Consider the following 24,976-nt stretch of genomic DNA (forward strand, 5'->3'; position numbering starts at 1 on the left):
TCTCTCCTCCCTTCTACCTGGCTGTGTCACACTGTGATGGATAGAGCAAATGGATTGGTTGAAATATTTTGTCTGGTGGTAAAATTGTGTAATCCATCAGTCTCCAGTGGATTTTGGGCTTTGATGGACAGATGACATCACATTTCCATTGGCAAGACAGAGGGCTGCATTCAGCAGAATGATTTTCCTGGTTTCAAGACATATATGCTCACTGGGAGGAGCTGGATTTGAGCAGGACTGGCCAAGATCTGATCGCAAATGTGGATAGAATCTGGCTTGCTTGAGGAACATGACGTCATACTTCCTTATTACATTGGTGCACTGACACACTGCAATTCAATGCGGTTGCAGCAGTGAGAACACCAAACAACCTTGCGGCACCTCATCAACAAGAGAATCCACAGAATACACTCTGACATCCAGATTAAAAAAACACACAACCACGGTGTCTTTATCTTCAGTGACCTTGGCTAAATGAACAGCCATGCTACATGTTGATGCATCAGGATAATTGTCCTCTCTCCGCTCGTGCAGAATTCACACTCTGTGCTGGAGTTTTGTCCAATCAGAAGACCAGTCTGAAGCATCAGACAGCCATAGGATATAGATGCATGAGTGTCATAAAAGTTAATGAAAAGTAGAGGACAAAATGGTAAACAAACATGCAGGCAGTAGGAAAGCTCTCCGCCTGAAGTCCGCTGAAAGTTTTGAGCATGCACAAAACTTTTTGATAGACTCGGTGGACATCAGCTGACAGGGAACTCGTGCAGATTGGAAAAGGATATTTGTAAGAAAAAACACAAACGGATATCTAAAATTTGCTCGTCATATGTTTCCTTGATCTGTCATGGTGTGATGTGGATGTAGAACAATTGCAACTCATATCTCATATCGAAATTGGAAGCTGTGCAATATTTAAACTGTATAGAAATCAGTGTTTCTTCTCCATTTCTGCTGATCTCCCACTCGTCATTGACAGCTTTGGTGATCATTCACAGCTTTTGAGACATCTGTCGTGTCAAACTCCTTATATATACACATACAGTATATAGTGTGCATCTGCTTGACTTCACTGCTTGCTTATTTTCATCACTTCCGTGTCTCTTCTTATGCAGTGATTTGCTAAAAGCTGAGCACCCAATCAGAGCGTACTGTTTCTCACCCATGGGCACCAATACTTGAAAGTTGCGGGAGTATCAGAAAGAGGTGAAGTACCTCGACAGACCACAAAGCAGAACCCCATGCGGTCTTAAGCGGCCCAGGAGGCAAGGTGATTGATCTGTGACCTTGGACTAAGCCGTAAAATGTGATGGTGAAGAGTGCGGAGGAGGACACGGAAAGTGGAAAAGGGATGAGCGTGAGTCAGTAACACAGCCTGTGAAAGCTGTGGGTTCAGAGTTAGTGTTAACAACATCACAAGTATAGGAACAAGTCAAGTTTACCACGTCAGGAAGCCAAAGGACTGAGAGCAGGATGATGCTAGCAGACAGTTAGGTGATTGGACACATCCATCCCAATTCAGCAGTCATGTGAAGCCAACAAAGTGAATTGTTCACCCACAGCATGCATTCCACACTCAGCTGACATGTGTTAGTGCTTCCTCTCTCTTTACGTCACTTCCCTTTTATTAGGAGCCTATAGTGAGTAGCCGCTGTGTGAAAAGCATTTAGGAGAAGTAAGGTGGTGTGAAAAATGAACCGGGTGGCTCCAGTCAAGCACCTGTTGTCTTTATAGTAGTAGAAATCCTGACAAATTAAAAAAATTAAATTAGAATTTTGTCTAATTATGCCATCTTGTGTCTTTGGATAGAAATGTATTGAAACAAGAAATCTGGCCTCAGAATGTATGAGCAAAATGACAGGGTGAGACCATGTTGGAATCAAAGATGTTTTCCAAGATGTAGTTTTTAGTGAGTCAAATGTTTGGTGGCACATTGATGACAAGCAGCACTCTCTCTTTTTTTGTACCTTTCACTTTAATAGTGCATGAAATAGGACTGCATGCTACTTCCATAATTCCACCATTAAAGAGATAAGATACAACTTTTTAGCAAACTTATAGAGCCAATGAGCATATTAAAAACAGATTCATGTTTTTTTTTTTGTTTTTTGTTTTTTTAGTTTGTAGCCAAAATACTCAATATTGAAGTGTTGTGGCTAATAAAAAAAACAAACTATTCTGTTCTTTGGTTCTGGAAAGGCCCAAGTGTGTATCCTGTAAAATTCAATGAGTGAATCAAAAGATAAATAAGACCATACCCTCTCTGTCTTGTTAACACAATAACTCAAAAACAATAAATAGTATCATCTTCTATGTCTCCACATTAAAATGGCATATAACAAGGACATTCTGCTTCAAATTGGTGACCTTTCAAGCACCAAATTAATTGAAAAAAATTACTTTTTTCCTTACATAATATCCCACAGACCTGTCTACTGAATAGTACCACCTGCTAGATGATTAATGGATGCTGGATGGATGATGGAAAATTAGGAGCAGGTGTAGTCATCAGGGAGAAACACTAATTCCATACAAAATGTACAAAACTGGAACCAATATGTGGATTGTTTCACAGCAATTGTGTTCTAATACTCATCAAACATAGTCACACCTCTACACAGCCCTACGGAAAGGATTTGTTTATGAGTGTAGTGAAAGCAGACACTTCTTCATTCTCTCACTGTGTGGTTTGGAAGAATCATGTAGTTCTAAATTATGTTATTTGTCAGGGTTTTGTTGTTGTTATTTGTTTTTTTTTTTATGTTTGAATCCTAGGTATGGTGGCCACCAAGATCTCTAAGAAATTACTTGTTTTTGCACCTGTTGCTTTAAATGGAAAGGAGCTATTACTTTGGAGCGGAAACATGAAAGCTGAGTCAGTTATTTCATTCCAACAGCACTAAATATGTAATGGTAGCTAAAAGCATTTAGAATACAGGCTTGGAAAATAAATCAATCGCTTTCTCTTTCTGTTTTACAAGGCTATACCTGACTTTTTATTCAAATTTTCCATACATTCTTAAAAATGCCAATACAGGTCACTTGCCATTCAGTTTTAGCCTCACACCTCCATAACGTGTCAGTGCCAATCAGCTACCTTCACCACTCACGTTTGACATCATTCATGACAAATGTGGTCGTTGTCCTCTACGTTGGTGTTCATGAGGTATAAAATTGTGACATGCATTCCAGATGACTTTTGTGCATCTCTCTGCACATATTGCATGCATGAGCACTTTAGTGAAGACTGGCCTCTTATCACTGCATCTATCATATTAACTGCTTTGGATCCTGGATGGCAACCGCCCAGGCAGACAGCCAATCCATCCCCACATCTTGAAATTAATGATCTGTCTGCTGCAGCCAGGTGAGATGTGGGCAAGTGCTGGATCTTCTCCAGTCATTGTGATCATCACCATGAAGATGGGGTGTCATTTAACTGTTCACCAGCTCAGTGGGAGTGTCCCACAGCCCTGAAGAACTGGTCAGAAGAAGGGCTGTGGCTCGAAATGTCACTTGGCTGCTCAATAAAGTAGCTTTTAATTTTTTATGTTTGTATTATTATTATTATTATTATTACCCGAGGTCATCAATATTGCCATTGGGTATTGTGAAGGCTTTGCGTCCATCCATCCTTGACTTATTTAAGAGGTATTTTAAGAGGTTAAAAAGTTGCATTCTGGTTCAATCTGTTCAGTTTTTTTTTTTTTTTTTTTTTTTTTGAGTGGCGGGAGTGAGAGCCAATCAGAGTAGAGCTGCACCGTGACATCAGTGGCTGCTCACTCCCAAATTGTTTTGTTTTGTGTGTTTATATACATGTTTCTCACATATTATCTAGACGCTAGCAAGAAATAAGCACTTCTAAAACTGAAAATGCTGTTTATGGAACCCAATAACACCTCTGAACTTATTTACAAGACATTTCATGGATGTTAGCATGTTGCTGTCACAGGTTGATAGCTAGCTGCAAAACTCTGTTTTGTTTGTGTGTAAATATAACCTCTGTGCCATATTTTATGTAAACGCTGCAGAGAAATACACACTAAAACTGAAAATGCTGTTTTTGGAACCTGATAACACCTCTGCAGTCATTTACAAGACACATTATGTACATTAGCGTGCATGCTAACTTCTGACTAACTCAAAGCTAACTTGCTATGGAATTAAATTTGTCTCATAATACCTGCAAATGCACAGAGGATGATTTGCAAATATTCTTTGATTTGCACAACATGAACAAATGATGATTTGATTTGAACATTTACAAATTGTACATAAGACAACAGGATCTTAATAATTAATGAAACAACTGCAAATTATAAAGAACACGATGCTTATACAGCCGAGGGGTTAGACCTTACTGGTGTGAAGCACCTTGAGGCAACTTTGTTGTGATTTGTTGCTATATAAATTAAAGAAATTGAAATTAAATTGAGGGTATTTTAGCACTGCTTTTTTTTTTTTTTTTACATTTCTAGCATTAACTAATGGGTGTACAATTTCTAATTGTAATCATTTTACTAATGCAGTACAGCAGAGGACTTTCTAAATGTGCTGCCACCAAACTGTGACACTTTAAGATTTCATATAGATTAAAGCAATACAGGTATTGGGGAGTTTTTTTAATGCAATGCCAAATACATTTGCAGATATATACATAAAAAATGGCAACATCACCCAGCCACTCAGATTGGCAGGTGTGGTGTTGCATAGCTTGCATTTATATAAAATACACTTCTTGTCTAATTTGCACCGCCTTGCTGCAGGCATAGCAACCAACCACTTGTCTCTTGTCACAGTAAAATGCCCATTCTGGTTGAAAATGAATAGCAGCTGGACATTTTAGCTCTGTCTCTTTTGGTTAATGTGACCACGGGGTGATGGGGGTCCCAGCCTTGCTTGACAGCATTGTAAACAATGCCATCAGAGTGCCCTCTGCTGTACAAACTACATGATGAAACTATTTCCAAGTGTTTTTCTGCATTGTTTATTCAATTAAAAAAAAGTTTTCATATCAGCAAAAATAACGCTGATATCGATATGTTCATGAAAGACTCATATCAGCCAATATTATCCACCAATCAACATATCAGTCAGGTTCTAATATAGACTGACATTATACAACTTCTCAGCAATAACCTGTGGGAGGAGTCAAATCAGCAGGTGTTTTAAAAAAACAGATATTAAATATTGTACCTATAAAATACCTCAGAGACATGAAGATTATTTTTCCTAAAAAAGATTTATCAGGCCTGCAAAACATACCTTGTTTTCCAACATTTGCTTCAAATGGAAAGGAGCATTCACTCTTTAAGGGTTTTCTCTCTCTCTCTCTCTCACACACACACACACACATACTGTGTGGGCGTCATACAAGGGCCAGACCTACTCAGTGGGTGTGTATCAGAGGGAAACAGGTGTTACAAAACAACTTAACCTTTAAAAAAATATATTCCTATTGGCTGGAGAGTTTCCAAAAATCTGCAGGATTTAATCACAAACACAGAATGTCTGAATATGGCCACTTTCCAGATAGTGTTAAATCAGATCATAATGTAAAAAAAAACAAAACAAAACAAAAAAACAATTCCTCTACTGACACTGATAAACTTGACATAACACTACTGGAGTTTATGTAACACTGTGATAAAGTTGAATTAAAACACTATGGTTGTACTGTCAATTAACACAACAAAATACTGTGCTGTAACTTCAAGCAGGTCTTGTTAGGAAAGGGGGAGAGTAATCATAATTGTTGTCAAATCGGTGCTGTGAGTGTCCTGCAGACGCACACCCACAGGTTCCAGCAGTGCGCCACCCGTGCCGCTAGAATGACACTCTTCTCCAAAGTTTGAATTCTGGCAACGAGACAGGCAAATATCACCTATTACTCATGTTACTTACTCGTACATTTGGGGCTTCACTTGCGAGCGCGTCTCTTCGTCACTGCATAACAATCAGATGGCTGAGTGCTGGCAGCGCAACTGATGGAATTTTACTGAAAACAGATTTCGCCTTTGAACTTGCAGATCGAAAAGTATATCATCCCCTGACTCCAAACGCTCAGACTGCTTGCTGCACCGTGAGGAATACGAGGATTTGATTTTTTTCTTTATTTTTTTTTTTTTTTTTATTTGTGTGTGGACGAAGCGCATAGACTGGCACTGTGAGTATATACCCGTTTGGCGCATATAAAGCTTCAGGTGGTGGGGGGGCTTTCTTTTGAGCAGCAACAAGTTTCTCGTGGAACTTGACAGGCGGACACAGAGGCGCTATTAATGTGATATTTTGTATCTTAAACCCACCTGAGTGCAAAACAACAACAACAACAAAAAAAACATCTATATGACCAGCTGCGCCGTGTGCGCAATGAGGGGGTGGAGGGGTGGGGGGTGGCCCCTCGCCACAGAGGAGGGAGTGAACACTCTGTAACATAAACATGAGAACGCCCGGGAAGTTTTATGGCTCTGTCATGACACACGGCGCAAATGTACAAGATTTGAGGTGTGAATAAGCGATCAGTCATCAAGTAGTATTCCAAAGTTTGATTGCGGCGGCTCATTTCAGTCACGTAGGACCCCTAATGGCGTTGTCCGGGTGAGGCTGTTACGTATATCTGCACATGATATTTTCTGACAACAGGGGCTTGTTGATGTTTGTCTTTACTGTAGAGCCACTTTGGCTGGGGAGAGTTTAGGCACGCCGGTATTGCAAAGGGTTAGATTCATAAGTCAGCGAAGTGGTGGGCGATCTACTGAGCACAGCAGAACTTCTCATATGATGACTTCAAACAAGACACATTACCTACCAGCATCTGTTGGAGTGAGTGGATATTAAGACACTTCTATCTCCAGGACAAGCGCAGGGGGGGGCGAAAAATGGTAAGTAGCACGGAAACGCCAGTTTAGAAAACAGGATTAGTCGGCGCTTGCTGTTTACGCGTTGCTTGTAGGAAAAAAAAAAAGAAAAAAAAAAAAAAGAAAGGGGGGACTTGAGGAACTCAAACATCGAGACCCGAGTGTGTCTGATGAGGCTGATGTTGACCAAGCTTGCGTGTGAGAGAGGGAGAGGGGGTAAAAAAAGACTGTGTGAGATTCTGGGCTCCGGATATGCCGGTCCAGTGAGAGGGGTAAGGCAGAAAATGTGGCATTGTTGGCTGATGTGTGCGCAACGTGTGGATGTGATGTAGATTATGTGCTGGGTGGAGGCAGAAGGAGGGTTTTGCTGTTTTAGGCATGTATGTGAGTGGTCTTTTTTCCTTCTTCTTCTTTTTTTTTTTTTAAGAAAGCAACACGTGCCACTTAATCGTATCTGTAAGAATAGAGCTCAGTGCGCGCGCGCGTGCATATACGTGTGTGTGTGTGTGTGTGTGTGTGTGAGCGAGAGAGAGAGAGAGAGAGAGAGAGAGAGAGAGAGACGGAGTCTGAGCCGGTTTTTGTAATGTAGGAAATGTCCGACCAATCATGTGATCAAATATTAACAGGACCGGGTTTGGCGATGGGTGAACACGCGTGACAGGGCGCGGAGAAGCAGTTTAAAGTGGGCGCTGAATAAAAGTCTCCGTGCGCGTGTTGGCCCCTGGCTGTGTGATGCTTTCAGCACGTTGGACAGAGACACTGGAGTCGTGCATGGACTAAAACACCGAGTGGACGCCAACTCTCCTCCTCTTTGCTTCCTCCCCCCCCCCCCCCCCCTCCCTCTTTTGCCAAACCTGGGATTGTTTTTCCAACTTTTGTTAAGATTATTCTCAAGGAGCCTGTGATCTGTAAGCGGAGACGGGATTTTAAAAAATGTTGTCAAATAAAAGCGAATAAAGTAAAGAAGCCGCGCTTTAGTAGGTGTTTTGTTTTTTTTTTTGAAGAGGATTTGTGTAAATTGAAATGTTAGGTCTGGTGTGCTGCTGCGCGCTACCTGTCAGCCCCCCCACACTGCGTTAAACTTTGGGACATGCAAGTGTTGGTCGCGGAGATCTAACCACGCACATAGTGGTCGTCAGCCCTTGTGAAGGTAAGCGCACAATCCTTTGTCTCCATGTCACTCTTGTCTTCACGGATTCTGGCTTTTCCTTTAGATTAATAATAATAACAATAATAATGATAAAAACAACAACTTTGACTTAAAGTACAGCGCAGCTTCCCCTCGCAGACTGCTCATTCAGCGACCGAAATAACTCCGGAATCCGACCCATGTGACCAAAGAAGATCGTTTTTTTTTTAAAAAAGCATCTTATGGGGGTTTGGGGGGGGGGGATAATAACAAACATGATATTATAATAACAATGCTCGTGCACCTGCATGCTGGAGTCATTTTGCCTGCGCACCGGTAGACTGGGAGCATCGTGCTTAAAGGAATTTTAAAACAGACGTTTTTAGAGCTTCTGCACGCAGCTACTTACTGCAACATAATTTGCGTAATCGTTGCGTTGCGCCTAATCATGCTCCCAAAATGGGACTTAAGGCGCTGCAGCACGAACTGGACAAGGATGCTGGAGCATTAAAGAGAAAATATCCATCCATCCATCCGTCCATCTATCCATCCGTCTATCTATCTATCTATCTATTGCTGCATTTTTTTTGTCTTCATGTCAAACCCTCTGGATGTTGTTATCAACCAAAAATAGCCCCTACTTTTTTTTAACCCCCCCCCCCCCCAGTCATCGCCATCAAATCGCTTGTGTTTTTACTACGACCGCTCCACGGTTTCATTCATAAGGTGCTTTTCACTTCACCTGCTACCCCCCTCCCCCTCCTCCTCCCCCTCCCCCTCCCCTTCCTCCTCCTCCTCCCTCCTCTTTTTGTCCACTGCTCTGTGCCAGAAACAAAGATCATAATATATATAAATATATATATATATTTTAAATATTAAAAAATAATTTTTGACGCAATACCAAGCGTTAAATTCCATCACAATGCACAGATTGTTTTTAATTATTTGTGGTTTACGAAAAAAAAAAAAAAAAATAGGCGTGGTCAGCGCTGTCTGACGTGATGAGACGGAGAGAAAAAGATGGCTTGATATGTTCGGGATGCATCGATTCCTTTATTCTTTATTTTTAAAGGCTTATTTTTAAATGAATTGACGGACGCGCGGGTGTCACACGTGGATCTTCGGTCGATAAAATATGCGATGTGTGGATTCGGGTATGATTTTTTTTTTTTTTTTTTTTTTTTTTGCGCCTCTCTGAAGGACTTGCAGCCTAAAAATCGTCTCGCTCCGATGCAGAAGCGGTGGATGTTTTTTTTTAATCCCCCCCCCCCCCCTCTCTCTCTCTCTTTCTCTCTCTCTCTCTCATTCTTTGGTCAAACATTTAAGATTTCTGATCCAGGACGAATTCATTGCATGAGAAGAGAAAAGCCCTAACGCCCACCTGCAGTCATTTTCTTTTTTTTTAAATCATGACGGCTCTTGCATATATTTCGAATATATATTCCACGCCGCTTTAGAATGGCATGTGAATTCTACACCGTCTACGCCGACATTATGTATATATTTTTTAAGAATTTCAATTCGTTTTGCGCTGCTGCATCTTTTTAATAAGAACAGCTAAAAATCACAAAAACGTACTCCTTTATTGCTAATAATAACGACTGGATGACGTTATAGCACAAATTGTGATCAGTCAATCATTTATTCAACGAAATGTTCCTTAAATGTAATAAATTATTTTTATATGGCCTAGAACGCACAGACAATACAAGATTATTTATTTATTCGCATTTTTTCGAGTGTATTTTTTCCGACACTTGACACTTTTTTGAGTGCATTTTTTATCATAAATATATAAAACTATTTTTTTTCTCGCCTCTTTTCTATAAATGGTGGGATTTCTCTTATTTTATTTCCATATAGCGAGCCGTGGGATTATGGTGTGGGCGTGGGCGTGCAGGGTGGAGGAGGAGGGATGAGCGGAGGCGGGTTGGGGGGGTTGTGGGGTGGCACGACACACTTTGTATGTATGAAGGTTTTTTTATAGCACTTTTCTGCAATGTACGTCAGCGGATCACTCCATAAATGGGCTGCGCGCGTTTGTGTGCGGCCGTGCGCCTGCGTGCACTCGCCCTGGCGTGCGTGCGTCTCCGCGCGTGTTATCCTTGTCGAGAGTTTCCCTCCCTCCCCCCCCCCCCCCCCCCTCTCTCTCTCTCTCTCTCTGCAGTTAGGGTGGGCGTCAATAACAAACCTGATGGTAGGTTTTAATGCAAATAAAGATGTCTTTTTTTTAGGTAATTTGCCGATAAAGTCCAATATGCAGCAACAAATATGTCATTAATTTGAGCCTGAGAGAGATTTAAGCAGTTAAAATGTTGATGATGTCAGTCCTGGCCCGTGTGCGTCATTTTCCGTTGCGCTACTCAAAGCAGTTTTTTTTTAATTATTATTATAACTATTATTATTTCGGGTAATTTTTTTTTTTTTTTTTTTTTTTTTTTTGCCTTTTAATTTTTCATGATTAAAATAGCCTACACGAGCTCATTTTTTAACGCTGTTGTCATCACGTTTTCATTCATAAAATATCATTTATCTTTATATTATCCGATCTGACCACGACTTATTCAAAGCGCTTTACGGGGCGCTGGATTGCGCAAATTGGGAATCGTATCTAAACGAAGGTTCCGATATATTTAGACCGATGCTTAATCACAGACATAATTTAAAAGTATGTGTGTGGGGGGGGGGGGCGTCGCTGCTTTAGTCATCACCGTCACTTTCATCAGCAACGCCTTCATCCAATTAACGAGCTGCTTTAAACGACCGGAGGTGAAGCCCTGAACCTTAATAATCCGGCTTTCGTCACAACGCTATTTTATTTATTTATTTATTCATGTATTTATTTTTAATATCCTGATTGTGGATTTGAAGCCCACGGCACGTGATTAATACACAGTGGGATTATAGCGGCGGTGTATGCGGGTGCGCGCGCTCAGTGAAGGATGTGTTCGACGCGTGACATCACTAAACTCATCATCCATATTTCAAATAGCTTTAATCCTGTTGGACTCTATACGTTGTCGGGTTGATTTCCGTGGCTTCTGTGCGTTTTCTGGGCGGGGACTTGCGTGCGTAATGAGCGCAAATCTAGACTGGTCGGTAAAAGGTGCATTTAAAAATAGACATTTGATGGTGTAAGAAATGTATCTGATTTAGATTTTCTTGGAGCATTAGGTGGTGAAAAGGTCCATTTTCAGTGCATTTGTGTGTGTGCGCCCCCCCCCAAGTGGATCTGTATTGCTGATTGCAGGAGGGGCTGATGGTGGCATGAAAAAGAAATAGAGAGAAGCTCTGTGGGTTATGAGTAAGTTATTAGTGATCGTCAGGAGTATGAGGATGTGGAAGGAGGTAAAAGAAACAGAAATCCTGCTGCGTCTGCCTGATGCTTACAATAAATAAAGGTTATTGTCATTACAGGAGGGATGACATTAACACACCACTGATTAGGCTTGTTTAGTTCTCTCCAGCCCACATGGCTATTTGACGTCATGCCACCTCACAATGTTCTGTTTTCCACAAGCAGTGCAGTTTATCTAGGATCAAAACAGCGCCATCGCCTTCTTTAATCCCGACAGCAAAAATGGCATTCCACAAAATGTCATTTCTCCCATTGTTACCGCATTTCTGTGTTTGCACAGAGGAGGCATAATAATTCTGGTTGTTCAGTGAAGCTTTCGGCAGTGCGGACTTGTCAGCGTCATGGTGCATTTGGCAACAGCAGCCTTGAAAGGTTATACAAGTGTGTCGTGTGTGCTGTCAGCTCCTTCTGCTTGTGTCTTCTGCTGCACAAACAGACAAACAAGGCAAAGCTTGTGGGCAGTTATATGGGAGAACTCCCCCAACATGTTACCCTAAAATTACCTGTGTTTACCATCTGGGTCATGAAAACCTGCAGCATGTTTGGAACCAAATTGTTCAAAGAGGAAGAGATTTCATTGTGATTACTTCAGAAAGGTTTTGCTCTTATTCCAGCCTGGAAATGAAATCTTAAACCCTAAAGAAATCTTAGATCTGAGTGGTCGAGCAGTTTTCACCAACGCTGCTGCTGCTCGCCTCCTCCTTTTTTAATAGATCATCACTAGCATGCTCTTTTTACTCTCAATAATTAACTTCATTCAGGCAATCCACGCCTCAGACACAAACCAAAGTTTTTCAGCTGATACGCCACCTTCCGGTGTGCTGTATGTGCACAAATGAGAGAGAGAGAGAGAAACCATGTTGTTGTCCCCCCTCCTCCCTTCTAATAAGATGCCATGTGATTTATTTATGAATTACTTGTTTGGAACAGCCCCCTTGTGCAGCGTGCATTTAAAAAAAAAATTTTTTTAATCTTCTTTGGAGTCATGTCGCTCAGTGATTGCTGATGCAACTCTTTGTCATCCAGAGTTTGCCCTCACCTCCTGTGAGCCTTCGGGGATGGCTAGATCTATCTTGGCGTGTCCCCGGGTGTGTTGGAGGTGGGAGTGACTCATTAAGCAGGTGTGAGCATCCACTCCCATATTGCTACACGCCAAACAAGAACTCTGCAGCTCATGGATGCGTGCAGAGAAGAATCATGGTGCCAATACAGCAGATGCATCACTATAAATCTTTGCACTGGACCAGGGCGAAATCGCAAGGATAATGAGCTGCTATTTCCCCATTACGCTCACTCTTGTTTTCATCAGAGGTGGAGTTTCCAAAGGTACATCACCCATTGAAAGGTTGTGGCTCCACTGACATCTTTATTTAGATCATGCATTATAGTGTTCCCTATAAAGGGAAACAGGAGGGCCAAGGCACTGTCAGTCTCCGCTTTATAGGTTAAATGCATTTGTTTAGCTGCCATTTGGTAACTGCAGAACATTTGCAAGGGAGCTATCCATCTGCCATGAAGATGTCTCACTTTAAAACAACGCAAAGATGAATTATTTCCATCGAGTTCATGCCTCTGCACAGACTTTGGTGCCAAATGTTTGTGCAGGCAACTCCAGCAGGAGTTATCAGCGCTTTAAAATGAGGAGTCTCAACTGCATATTCACTGATATCATATGTAGGACTCAACGTTGAACACAAGCAGAGTGCAAGCCAAAAAATGAAAGCTGTAGGAAATAAAAAGTGGATTGTTCATTCAATCCTTTTCTATACCTGCTTATTCCAGTTAAGGGTCACAGGGGTCTGGAGCCCATCCCAGCAGTCATTGGAACAGAGGCAGGGCAGGCTGCCAATCTAAGGCAAAAACTGGATTCTGCTGGATAAAAAATAAACTTAAATACTTTCTCTTTATGAAGCTTGTTTGGATATGGATTGGTTACTGCAGACATAGAAAGAAAAATGCAACTTCATATGAAAATGTATTATATGCCTATATGGGAACACATACATGAATATGGATTATGTGTGTTCACATATGGGCATTTTTGCAAACAAAAGTTCATATATAAGTTTGCATCGACTATATATTATGATCTAATACTTCCCCCCACATAGACTACATGTTATTTATACATCTTGCAATAATATTAATTTGTAAAATGAGGTGGTCAACATACAACCCCTGGCAAAAATTATGGAATCACCGGCCTCGGATGATGTTCATTCAGTTGTTTAATTTTGTAGAAAAAAAGCAGATCACAGACATGACACAAAACTAAAGTCATTTCAAATGGCAACTTTCTGGCTTTAAGAAACACTATAAGAAATCAAGAAAAAAAGATTGTGACAGTCAGTAACGGTTACTTTTTTAGACCAAGCAGAGGAAAAAAATATGGAATCACTCAATTCTGAGGAATAAATTATGGAATCACCCTGTAAATTTTCATCCCCAAACTAACACCTGCATCAAATCAGATCTGCTCGTTGACATTGACCCTATGCCATGACATTGACCCTATGTGTCTTTTTGCAAGGAATGTTTTTGCAGTTTTTGCTCTATGGAAAGATGCATTATCATCTTGAAAAATGATTTAATCATCCCCAAACGTCCTTTCAGTTGTCCAAAATATCAACGTAAACTTGTGCATTTATTGATGATGTAATGACAGCCATCTCCCCAGTGCCTTTACCTGACATGCAGCCCCATATCATCAATGACTGTGGAAATTTACATGTTCTCTTCAGGCAGTCATCTTTATAAATCTCATTGGAACGGCACCAAACAAAAGTTCCAGCATCATCACCTTGCCCAATGCAGATTCGAGATTCATCACTGAATATGACTTTCATCCAGTCATCCACAGTCCACGATTGCTTTTCCTTAGCCCATTGTAACCTTGTTTTTTTTCTGTTTAGGTGTTAATGATGGCTTTTGTTTAGCTTTTCTGTATGTAAATCCCATTTCCTTTAGGCGGTTTCTTACAGTTCTGTCACAGACGTTGACTCCAGTTTCCTCCTATTTGTTCCTCATTTGTTTTGTTGTGCATTTTTTTTTCATTTTTGAGACATATTGCTTTACGTTTTCTGTCTTGACGCTTTGATGTCTTCCTTGGTCTACCAGTATGTTTGCCTTTAACAACCTTCCCATGTTGTTTGTATTTGGTCCAGAGTTTAGACACAGCTGACTGTGAACAACCAACATCTTTTGCAACATTGCGTGATGATTTACCCTCTTTTAAGAGCTTGATAATCCTCTCCTTTGTTTCAATTGACATCTCTCATGTTGGAGCCATGATTCATGTCCACTTGGTGCAACAGCTCTCCAAGGTGTGATCACTCCTTTTTAGATGCAGACTAACGAGCAGATCTGATATGATGCAGGTGTTAGTTTTGGGGATGAAAATTTACAGGGTGATTCCATAATTTTTTCCTCAGAATTGAGTGATTCCATATTTTTTTCCTCTGCTTTGTCTAAAAAAGTAACCGTTACTGACTGCCACAATCTTTTTTTCTTGATTTCTTATAGTGTTTCTTAAAGCCAGAAAGTTGCCATTTGAAATGACTTTAGTTTTGTGTCATGTCTGTGATCTGCTTTTTTTCTACAAAATTAAACAACTGAATGAACATCCTCCTAGGCCGGTGATTTCATAATTTTTGCCAGGGGTTGTATAAACAACATATAATAATCTAAAAGATAACAAGGAGCACACACCACCACCAATGGAGTCATTGTGACATTTGCCAACAAGTAGGAGAGTTAATACATCGAATATGCTTTGTGATGTTAAAAGACAGTTTGTTTGTTTTTTTTTAGTTAAATCGGGATCACTGCCAAAATTAAGCCATTCTCAAACTGAGATATCTTGAAACTGACAGGGGAGATCACGTGACCCTCCTCTGATGGAGGCAGCAATGCGCGAGTCTTATCTTGCATAAAAGTGTTTGCTCCCCACTTATTTGACATTGTAGGTTTCAACGTTGTTTAGACGCTGTTATGCACATATGCGCTCTAAATATCATTAACATGTATCGCATGTGCGCGTTTCGTCGGTTTGGCTGTGCAAAAACACGGAAGAGCTGAAGCTACAGCAGACATCTGCGCGGTGGATGCGAGCTGCGCATTTATGCGCGCAAAAGCAGCAAAAAAAAAAAAAGAAAGAAGGCGGCATTGAAAGCTCCGCATAGCAAGAGTTCCGCCTCGGGGCTGTTTAAAGAGGACAGACAGTGGAGCCGGCGGCAGGTCACGTGTGTCGGCGTCACTGTGTAGTAAAGTTACAGGAGTTGGTCCTCATTCGAGCTGCAGAGGTCTGACATCCCGCCGCGCCGCTCGACGCGCAAACTGCCGCACTTTTTCTTTTGAGAGCGTCTCCAGAAAGGAGCCACGCAGCCATGGGAGTGCGTTACCTCAGCCGTGCAATTTCCTCCATCAATAATTTAATCTATTTGCTCCAAAGCTGAAGAGATATCCCGAAGCCTGCGAAAATATCATCCATTTACTCAGGGAAGTTGTCCAAAACTCCGCAGATGACACTGTCCTGTTGAATGGTCTGTGTTTACGGCTGGACAGTAAAGGTATGTGTCTTGTTTGGTTTCTCCTTCAAAACGAAAAACCTATCTGAAGTAAATATAATTTTAAAGAAGAAAAAATAAATAAAAGGAGCTGAACTATAAGTATGTTTATGATGCGCGCAGACAGACAGCCCGAGAGAGGATCTGTGTAACATTATCCCGCCGGTCATTAATAAAAAACGCACTTATGTTGATTGGATTTCCAGCGACGGATCAGGAGATGCGACGTAGAAAAATAACAAAAAATAAAGAAAGAAACGGCTGTTTATCGGACGATCTGAACATCATGAACGCTTATTCTCTTAAAGTGGGCGCAGTGTGGAATCACCCCCAACTCCAAACACGCAGATCTAAACATTAAATAACAAAATAAATAAATAAAATACTTAAAAAAAAAAAAGAATCTTACGCTATGAACAAACTTAAATGCTGTGTGTTTGAACTTGTTTTTGCCAGGGGACAAACTTTTAATGAACTCATTAAGACTTTATAGGAAACCTGAGAGCCAGACGCAGCGCGTGCGTCAGCCTACAGTATCGCTTCAGTTCAAAGGGCTCAAATTAAAACGTCAGAATGGGCCAAAGAAATCACGTGACCAAGAATTTATCAGTAATATAATCAGTGTACGGTCAAACTGAAGATTAATTGTGTTTTAACAGTAATAAATAGGAGACAAATTATTTCAAACTACTATAGTGTTTAACAGTGTAATGCAAAATCTATCTATCTATCTATCTATCTATCTATCTATCTATCTATCTATCTATCTATCTATCTATCTATCTATCTATCTATCTATCTATCTATCTATCTATCTATCTATCTATCTATCTATCTATCTATCTATCTATCTATCTATCTATCTATCTATCTATCATGTTACATGGGAAGCAGGAGTCCTCTCCATTTCATGGTCTCACACGCCATCTACCGTTTGAATTGTGGAACTGCACATCACCGTCTGTTTTGCACCCACAGCTCAGTGCAAAGTCTGCAAGGAAAAGTAAGCTTTGTTTTTAATTGAGGGTACTTTTTTAAATAATTAAAGCAATAAGGCGCGCCAGTTTAGCCAGGGGGGTTTGTTTTGTTTTTGTTTTTTAACCTTGTGAGGGAGTAGTTTTATGAAGCAGTGCCCACTGTTGGCCTGGAGGCCCTCTTCAGCAAAGCACATCAGATTGGAAACAGAGCTCAGCTTGCACGTGTGTCAGCCATTACTGCAGCCAACTGTTTTTATGCTTTTGTTGTTATTGTTGCGAGCGCTGCACAAAGTCGTCTCGATGCGTCGGAAATTGGGTCTCGCTCTTGGCGGTTTCAGTAAAAAGATGAACATTTGGCGTGGCTCAACTACACATGCTGAACGTGACAAAACATGTTGCTAGGGGAAATCGCCCGAGCCAACATGCTTGTTGAGGCGTTGCAACAAAAGGTGGTAGAGAACAAATGTTGCTTGTAGGTCTGCTCGAATTTAGGCAGCTTATTTCCTGCTTTCGTCTAGACTGTTTGTAATGATTCTTAAATAATATCAGGAGTGCTGTAAGAAAATAAAAGATGAAACACCACTGATGTGTGGGGAGGTTTGGAACAGGACTGAGTGTGTAAGAAGGACTTGCTGCACTAGTTCTTTCATGCTTTAGAAAAACTTTTCAGCATCTGTCAAAGCAGGTATTTATCACTTTAATCCCCAGCTGGCACGGAAAATAAATGTGAGGGTAAGTTACATATCCCGGCCTGCTCTCGGAGCGACTGAACAGGTGGTCATCCAGACATGTCCAAGTCATGCAGGTAGAGTCACCTGCTCCCGCGCGTTATTGTTCTCAGTGTTTGACATTCTTAAGCACGTTGACGTGAATAAAGGTGTGTTTGAGCAGCCTTTTATTTTCCTCCACTTTGTGTTGTTAGCCCACTGCCTCACCTTTTGATGCCATTTACATTTTTATTAAAAGCTGAAGATGAGCAGCCGGTGATGGCGTTGAGCCGTCACACGCTGAGACCTTCCAGTTTATTAAGTGCCATGGCTCAATTTGATCTTAAAATCACAACCCTGTTGCAAGTACTCACACCGCAGACGCACAATCACCTTTTTATTTCTTCGTTTGGGTTTGTGGAAAGTAAACACCATAAAGGTAGAATAAACAATCTGTTCCAGAGGCTCCAAAATAAAATAAAAAAAGAAAGAAAAAAAATGACCTTATTATCCATGCTCAGTGCATTTAGTCGCTTCATAATTAACTGTGAAATTCAAGAGTGCACACACTCGTAAAGTGTTGTTTCACTGGATGTATAAAACAAGAGCAAACCAATCAGTTGTCACATTTAGCCTCTGTGGATATAAGCCGGAGATTCAGTGCCAGTCCCAAAGCAATTAAATGATTCATTGGCTTTATTGTATTTTAACAGGATGTTGATTGAGAGCACGAGTCATATTGATTGTGCTGATGGAAACAGGAAATTGCGGGGATAGAAAAAAAAAAAAAAAAAATCATCTGTTGTTCTCGGTGTGTAGACACCCCCCCTCCTCCCCAGGGGAGGGGGGGGGGTAACTGGTGCGCAGTTGCGCACCGTTGAGTAGCATTACCCCCAGCAACCTCTTCCTCCTCCATTTTCTCCCCTATGGAGACCTGGAAGAGACGTCAACGGTGGTTGTTATGCTGCGAAATGACGCTGGCACCCCCCCCCACCCCATGCCTTTCCGCCACCCCCACCCCCCCACACACCACCTCCCCTTCTGCTACTGCAATATTACCCCTGTGGTCTGTTACGGAAGATGCAGCACTTCGCCTGCACCATTTCCAGCATGAAGTTTGACGCCTAACAGTAATCAGCCCCTCTCCCTTCATTTCCGTCATCTGGAAGTGGAACCATTTGTGCGTGATGCTGATAATAGTATCAGACTAAATGCATCCTTCACGTAAAGACTGGCCTCAATCCAGTAAACCTACACAGTCTGTTTCCTCTGCGGGGAAACACTTGCCACTGCAGTCGAGAGCTTTCAAACCACTGATGCTCTGCTTGATTTTGCACATTAACGCAGATTTAATTCCTGATGTATAGTGTGTCTGTGTGTATGGGGAGGGCGGTGGGGGTTGGGGTGTTATTCCTCATTCTTGGCCTTGTTCTTATTGTAGTTTTAGCTGGTGAGAGGAAGAGAAAATAAACCCACCCTGCAAACAGATAGAAGCCAGCCCCTCCCTGTGCCCTCCCTCGAACGCACGCTTGCAATCTGGAGGAGCGCGTCACTGCGCTCAGGGAATGAGTGGCTCATTAAGAAGAAGGATGTGATATTCTGAATAGAGACTATGAGACTCCCAGCACATCTATTTATAGACGAGATATCTCTATGGCCGTCACTGTGGTGTTGCTTAATTGCAGCCACGGCCCCAGATACCAATTAAAGAATGAAACAAATGCTTTTTAAGGTGGCTTTTGCTCCTTCCTAATGTAAAGTCCCAAGTAGAAGTGGATCTGCTCGGTATCAGGCTGGGACGTGTGCTCTGCAAAGCTTTGGCCAGCTTATTTTTAAACATGCCCCTCTGGAAAACAAGATCTAGATTTTTTGTGTGTGTGTGTGTGTGTGTGTGTGTGTGTGCTGGCTACCTTTATATATATATATATATATATATATATATATATATATATATATGTTCCTGTTGGACATCTGCCAGTTCATTGCTTTGCTGTGAGATGTTGGTTGAGGATGCACTTCAGCTCCACCTGGCTCCTTTTCCTGTTTATTTACTTATTTATTTGTTAAATCTTGTAAGAATGTTTCTGTGCAGCACAGGGAGGACGGCATCTTTCCGTCATTCAGCTCTTCATGACATCCTGTTAGTTCATTCTGCGGTGCTTTCACCTTCCACCTGCCAAGAAAACAAACAGTGTCCCTCAGCACACCCGGCTTCCTGTTCACAATGTTTAGTATTGGACCTGTCGTACAACAAACACCATTTTTTTTTTTTTTTACACAGCCAGCAAACACTGTCTAAGTCAGAGGTTCCCTGTGTGTCGATAATGATCATTTTGCCAGTGGGGTTGTGCCATTGTGAAAACATAATGCATTAGCTCAACCAAAGCTTTTTGCCTCTTTGCCAAGCAAACACAACAAGCAATAACCTTATGTCAACACACGCAGAGCCGTTCTACATGTTCTCATTTCACAAAGTCATAGGCTAATAGCCAAAGGCGCTTATTATGCAATATTTGTGACTGGAACATTATAAAACGGAGTTGGTGAGGGAACTACTCAGTCTAATGCAGACTGTATGATCCACACACCAGCCCAACTAACTCACCCACCTGATTAAACCAAACCAACCCAACTATTTAAAGGCTATTATGCCATATCTAGAGAACCCGAAATGATACAGTCTTAATTTTGATGTTAAATTGTTTCAGAAGATGCTGTACGGGAACAAATGGAACACTTTGTCCAGAAGCATTCCTACAGTAATAACATCCATCCATTTTCTAAACCTACTTACTCTAATTAAGGGTCAAGGGGAGCTGGAGCCTACAGCAATAACCAAAACCAGCAAAATTCCCACACTCTGGCCTACAAAGGCAATCATGGGCTTAAATTACTCTGTAACCCAAGTTTCTATTTGATCGATTTTAAACATTTTTCTTGAAAATAGCATGAAATGTACCATGTGATAGATTGGTGGCCCGTCTCTCATCCATTGTCTGCTGGAAGCAGGCTTTTAAAGTCGATGGATGAATTAATATAAAATGCCTGCTTTGACCTTGGACCCCAGTAAACTAGTAATCCACTATTTCTTGGTAACCACTGAGGTGAGAGTTCACATTTTGTCTTAAATGACTCGGTGATCACATTGTACTATTTGCCCCAGTTGAACATTTTTCCTGAAAATGCTACACTTAAAAATCTGATGCACTGGATGAACTCAATTCAATTATGAGTAGGAGTTCTATCTAATAAATGTATGTAGCTCCAACTCAAATAAAGTGTATCCATTTAAGATAATTTAATTTAATTTAGTTGGGACTACATAGGTTTATTAAATGGAAATCCTGCCCATGTTTGAATTGAGTTCATCCAATGAGTCATTTGTTTGAGTGATACACTCAAAAAACTGACTCATTGGATTGGATTCCATCTAATAAAGACATCTAGTCCCAACTAAATTAAATTACATTATCTTGCATGGATGTGTTTTATTTGAGTTGGGGGAACATATATTTACTGGATGGAAATCCTGCACATAATTGAATTGAGTTCATCCAATGAGCCATTTTTTTAAGTGTATAAGATGATTATTTTTAAATTTAACCCAAATTGTCCCTCTTTGATCGCAATATTCAATTTGATTTATTAATATTATTATTATTATTAATTTGTTCCTTAAATTGCTCAGGCTCCACATTATTCCGTTAGAACTGATTGAGTTTTTTTTTCTTTCTGGGACAATGACTGAAATTCCAGTTGTGACTTTTGACCAAGATCAAATGGCCCCTTGCTGTATTTAGTAACAGGTTAGCTCCATTGTTCCACAGAAGAGACAAACGTAACAGAGTGTAAAGAACTACAGCTGAACATCTGTCTTTCAAAGTATGGTCATATAACATAGAGGCATGTGTTGAAATAATATGACAACAAAATTAAGAATATGCAAACTGACTTATTTGGCGCTCACCCGTCTTTCTCGGGGTTGCCACAGGAGATCTGGTCCAGAGGCAACCATGCTGTGTGCATCATGATGCTAACTAAAATCAAGATGATACAACTGCTCCAAAAATCTGATTGGGGCAGTTAGTCATGTATCATGTTTGTATGTTGTTGGAAACATTTGCAGAGTTCATCTGAATGACTTCCTATCTTCACAGAGTGGATGGTGCCCCAGGAAGAAAACAGAAAATAAGAAAAGAAATAAAAGCATTGAAGCATCTTCCAACACTGATAAGATAAAACAATGAGTCAGGCGGCCCGTGACGGATGAATGACAGGTGTGGCCATTATAAAACTACAAATCCTCACATGCTGTCAAAATGCGCCGCGTAGTTTATCCCCTCTGTCAAAAAGTGTATAAATAATCACAAGCTTGTTAAGATGTAGTGGCATCTATTTGTGCAGACTGAGCTTTTTGTAACAAGTGATCATTCTGATGCTCAGCAGCTCAGCACAGCTTCTGTGCACGACTGCCAACAAATAAAAGAAATCCAAGCCAGACCTCGCATAGGAACAGAATGATTACAGTTTGCAAACAATTTGAAAACATTTGATGACACTGTGCCAGTATCACTTTAATAAAAACATCTTGCAATGAGTCCAAAGCCATAAAACTTTTAAACGCTTGTGCTGCTGCCTTTTTTTGACTGGAAAAGAAAAGACGGGGGGAATGTAAACAACAGGGGAGTCTTACATGGTACATTATGGATCAAGAGTAAGCCAGGCTGGTTGAAAATGCTCTTTGACTAATTCTGCTGGTGGACACCCCCCCCCCCCCCCCCCTTTTGCTTCTTTCTCCTTCCAGTTCCACCAGGTTAGAAGAGTGATGACCATCCTGTTCCTTGCTATGGTTATTTCATACTTCAGTTGCATGAGAGCTGCGCCGCTGAGAGACGCCCCGGGCATGCGGGGCCACCGGACGGAAGGCTACTTGGGCGCTGCTGCAACCGCTGCACGAGGCCACGGGACTCCACAGAGTGGCGGTGGTCTAGGCCAGCGTGGGGAACTGCCCTCACTTACAGACACGTTTGAGCAGGTGATAGAGGAGCTGCTGGAAGTGGAAGGAGAAGCGGCACAGATGGGACAGGGGGCTGATAAGAGCCAGGGAGGTGGGGGCCCGTCTTCTCCGGTCACCTCAGAGACCAAGGATGTCGACCTGTATGACTCGCGGGTGATGATCAGCAACCAAGTGCCTTTGGAGCCGCCGTTGCTCTTTCTCCTGGAGGAATACAAAAACTATCTGGATGCTGCTAACATGTCTATGAGGGTGCGGCGACACTCCGACCCCTCGCGGCGCGGGGAGCTCAGTGTGTGTGACAGTATTAGCCAGTGGGTGACGGCAGTGGATAAAAAGACGGCAATAGACATGTCTGGGCAGACGGTTACCGTCATGGAAAAGGTCCCTGTCCCCAATGGCCAACTGAAGCAATACTTTTATGAGACCAAATGCAACCCCATGGGGTACACAAAGGATGGCTGCAGAGGAATAGACAAGCGGCATTATAATTCCCAATGCAGGACAACCCAGTCCTATGTGCGAGCGCTTACCATGGATAGCAAAAAGAAGATCGGCTGGCGGTTTATAAGGATAGACACTTCCTGTGTATGCACATTGACCATTAAAAGAGGGAGATAGTGTATAAAATGTATAGATTTTATTGAAGAGTTTAAAAAAGAGAATAAAGAGAAAATATCTATTTGTATATATACATAACAGGGTAAATTATTCCGTCAAATGAAAATTTTATGGACTGCATGTAAAAAAAAAAAAAAGATGAAGTTTATACAGTAAAAGTGATATTACAGTCTATTTATTGAACATATTCATGACCTTGTAAACAATTAAAAAAAAATCTGATCAGTCATTTGCGCCCAGTTTAAATTACTATATCACATTCTTCAAGACATTGTAATTTGTTTACGTTGCCAAGAATTAGCAAATGAAGGAACAAACAGGCAAAGAATGAGAGAGGACAGTTCCATCTTCAAAAGCTTGCATGCTGCTTCAATTGTGAATTGAGAAATTCTCCACGAACAAAAAAGAAGAAAAAAAATGAATATGATGCTGACCAAAAAAAGGAAAAAAAAAGATTTTTGCTTACATATTCAGCAGAAAAAAAAATTTCCTCTCAAGTAATTTATCTATTTACTGTTCTAAACTTCTCAAGGTAATGTTGGAATTACATACTATGTCAAGGTGCTGTTGTCAAAGCTTTGCTGTTTATTTTTTTATCCCCTCCAGAGGAAAAGATATATAAAAAAAATTATATACTCAACAAAAATATAAACGCAACACTTTTGGTTTTGCTCCCATTTTGTATGAGATGAACTCAAAGATCTAAAACTTTTTCCACATATACAATATCACCATTTCTCTCAAATATTGTTCACAAACCAGTTTAAATCTGTGATAGTGAGCACTTCTCCTTTGCTGAGATAATCCATCCCACCTCACAGTTGTGCCATATCAAGATGCTGATTAGACACCATGATTAGTGCACAGGTGTGCCTTAGACTGCTCACAATAAAAGGCCACTCTGAAAGGTGCAGTTTTATCACACAGCACAATGCCACAGATGTCGCAAGATTTGAGGGAGCGTGCAATTGGCATGCTGACAGCAGGAATGTCAACCAGAGCTGTTGCTCGTGTATTGAATGTTCATTTCTCTACCATAAGCCGTCTCCAAAGGAGTTTCAGAGAATTTGGCAGTACATCCAACCAGCCTCACAACCGCAGACCACGTGTAACCACACCAGCCCAGGACCTCCACATCCAGCATGTTCACCTCCAAGATCGTCTGAGACCAGCCACTCGGACAGCTGCTGGAACAATCGGTTTGCATAACCAAAGAATTTCTGCACAAACTGTCAGAAACCGTCTCAGGGAAGCTCATTTGCATGCTCGTCGTCCTCATCGGGTTCTCGACCTGACTCCAGTTCGTCGTCGTAACCGACTTGAGTGGGCAAATGCTCACATTCACTGCCGTTTGGCACGTTGGAGAGGTGTTCTCTTCACGGATGATGCGAAGGAGATGTGTTGCACTGCATGAGGCAAATGGTGGTCACACCAAATACTGACTGGTATCCCCCCCCAATAAAACAAAACTGCACCTTTCAGAGTGGCCTTTTATTGTGGGCAGTCTAAGGCACACCTGTGCACTAATCATGGTGTCTAATCAGCATCTTGATATGGCACACCTGTGAGGTGGGATGGATTATCTCAGCAAAGGAGAAGTGCTCACTATCACAGATTTAGACTGGTTTGTGAACAATATTTGAGGGAAATGGTGATATTGTGTATGTGGAAAAAGTTTTAGATCTTTGAGTTCATCTCATACAAAATGGGAGCAAAACCAAAAGTGTTGCGTTTATATTTTTGTTATA

The 24,976-nt window shown here is 41.2% G+C and overlaps 1 protein-coding gene across 7 annotated transcripts; it reads left to right on the plus strand.

Moving 5' to 3' along the window:
* Positions 1–6,120: 6,120 nt before the first annotated feature.
* Positions 6,121–23,698, plus strand: bdnf (brain-derived neurotrophic factor). 7 transcript variants are annotated; one of them, XM_034191950.1, is made up of 4 exons: positions 6,121–6,166; positions 7,541–7,545; positions 19,671–19,673; positions 22,398–23,698. In XM_034191950.1, exon 4 carries the CDS (start codon positions 22,419–22,421, stop codon positions 23,226–23,228), a length of 810 nt encoding a protein of 269 aa, XP_034047841.1. In that variant the 5' UTR covers positions 6,121–6,166; positions 7,541–7,545; positions 19,671–19,673; positions 22,398–22,418; the 3' UTR covers positions 23,229–23,698. The 7 variants fall into 7 exon arrangements, with proteins under 7 accessions (XP_034047841.1, XP_034047815.1, XP_034047832.1 ...); XM_034191924.1 differs by lacking the exons at positions 6,121–6,166; positions 7,541–7,545; positions 19,671–19,673 and adding an exon at positions 7,063–7,129; XM_034191941.1 differs by lacking the exons at positions 6,121–6,166; positions 19,671–19,673 and having other exon boundaries at positions 7,540–7,735.
* Positions 23,699–24,976: the final 1,278 nt, after the last annotated feature.

This window comes from Thalassophryne amazonica, chromosome 2 (genome assembly GCF_902500255.1).
Source record: "Thalassophryne amazonica chromosome 2, fThaAma1.1, whole genome shotgun sequence".
NCBI classification, from domain to species: Eukaryota; Metazoa; Chordata; class Actinopteri; order Batrachoidiformes; family Batrachoididae; genus Thalassophryne; species Thalassophryne amazonica.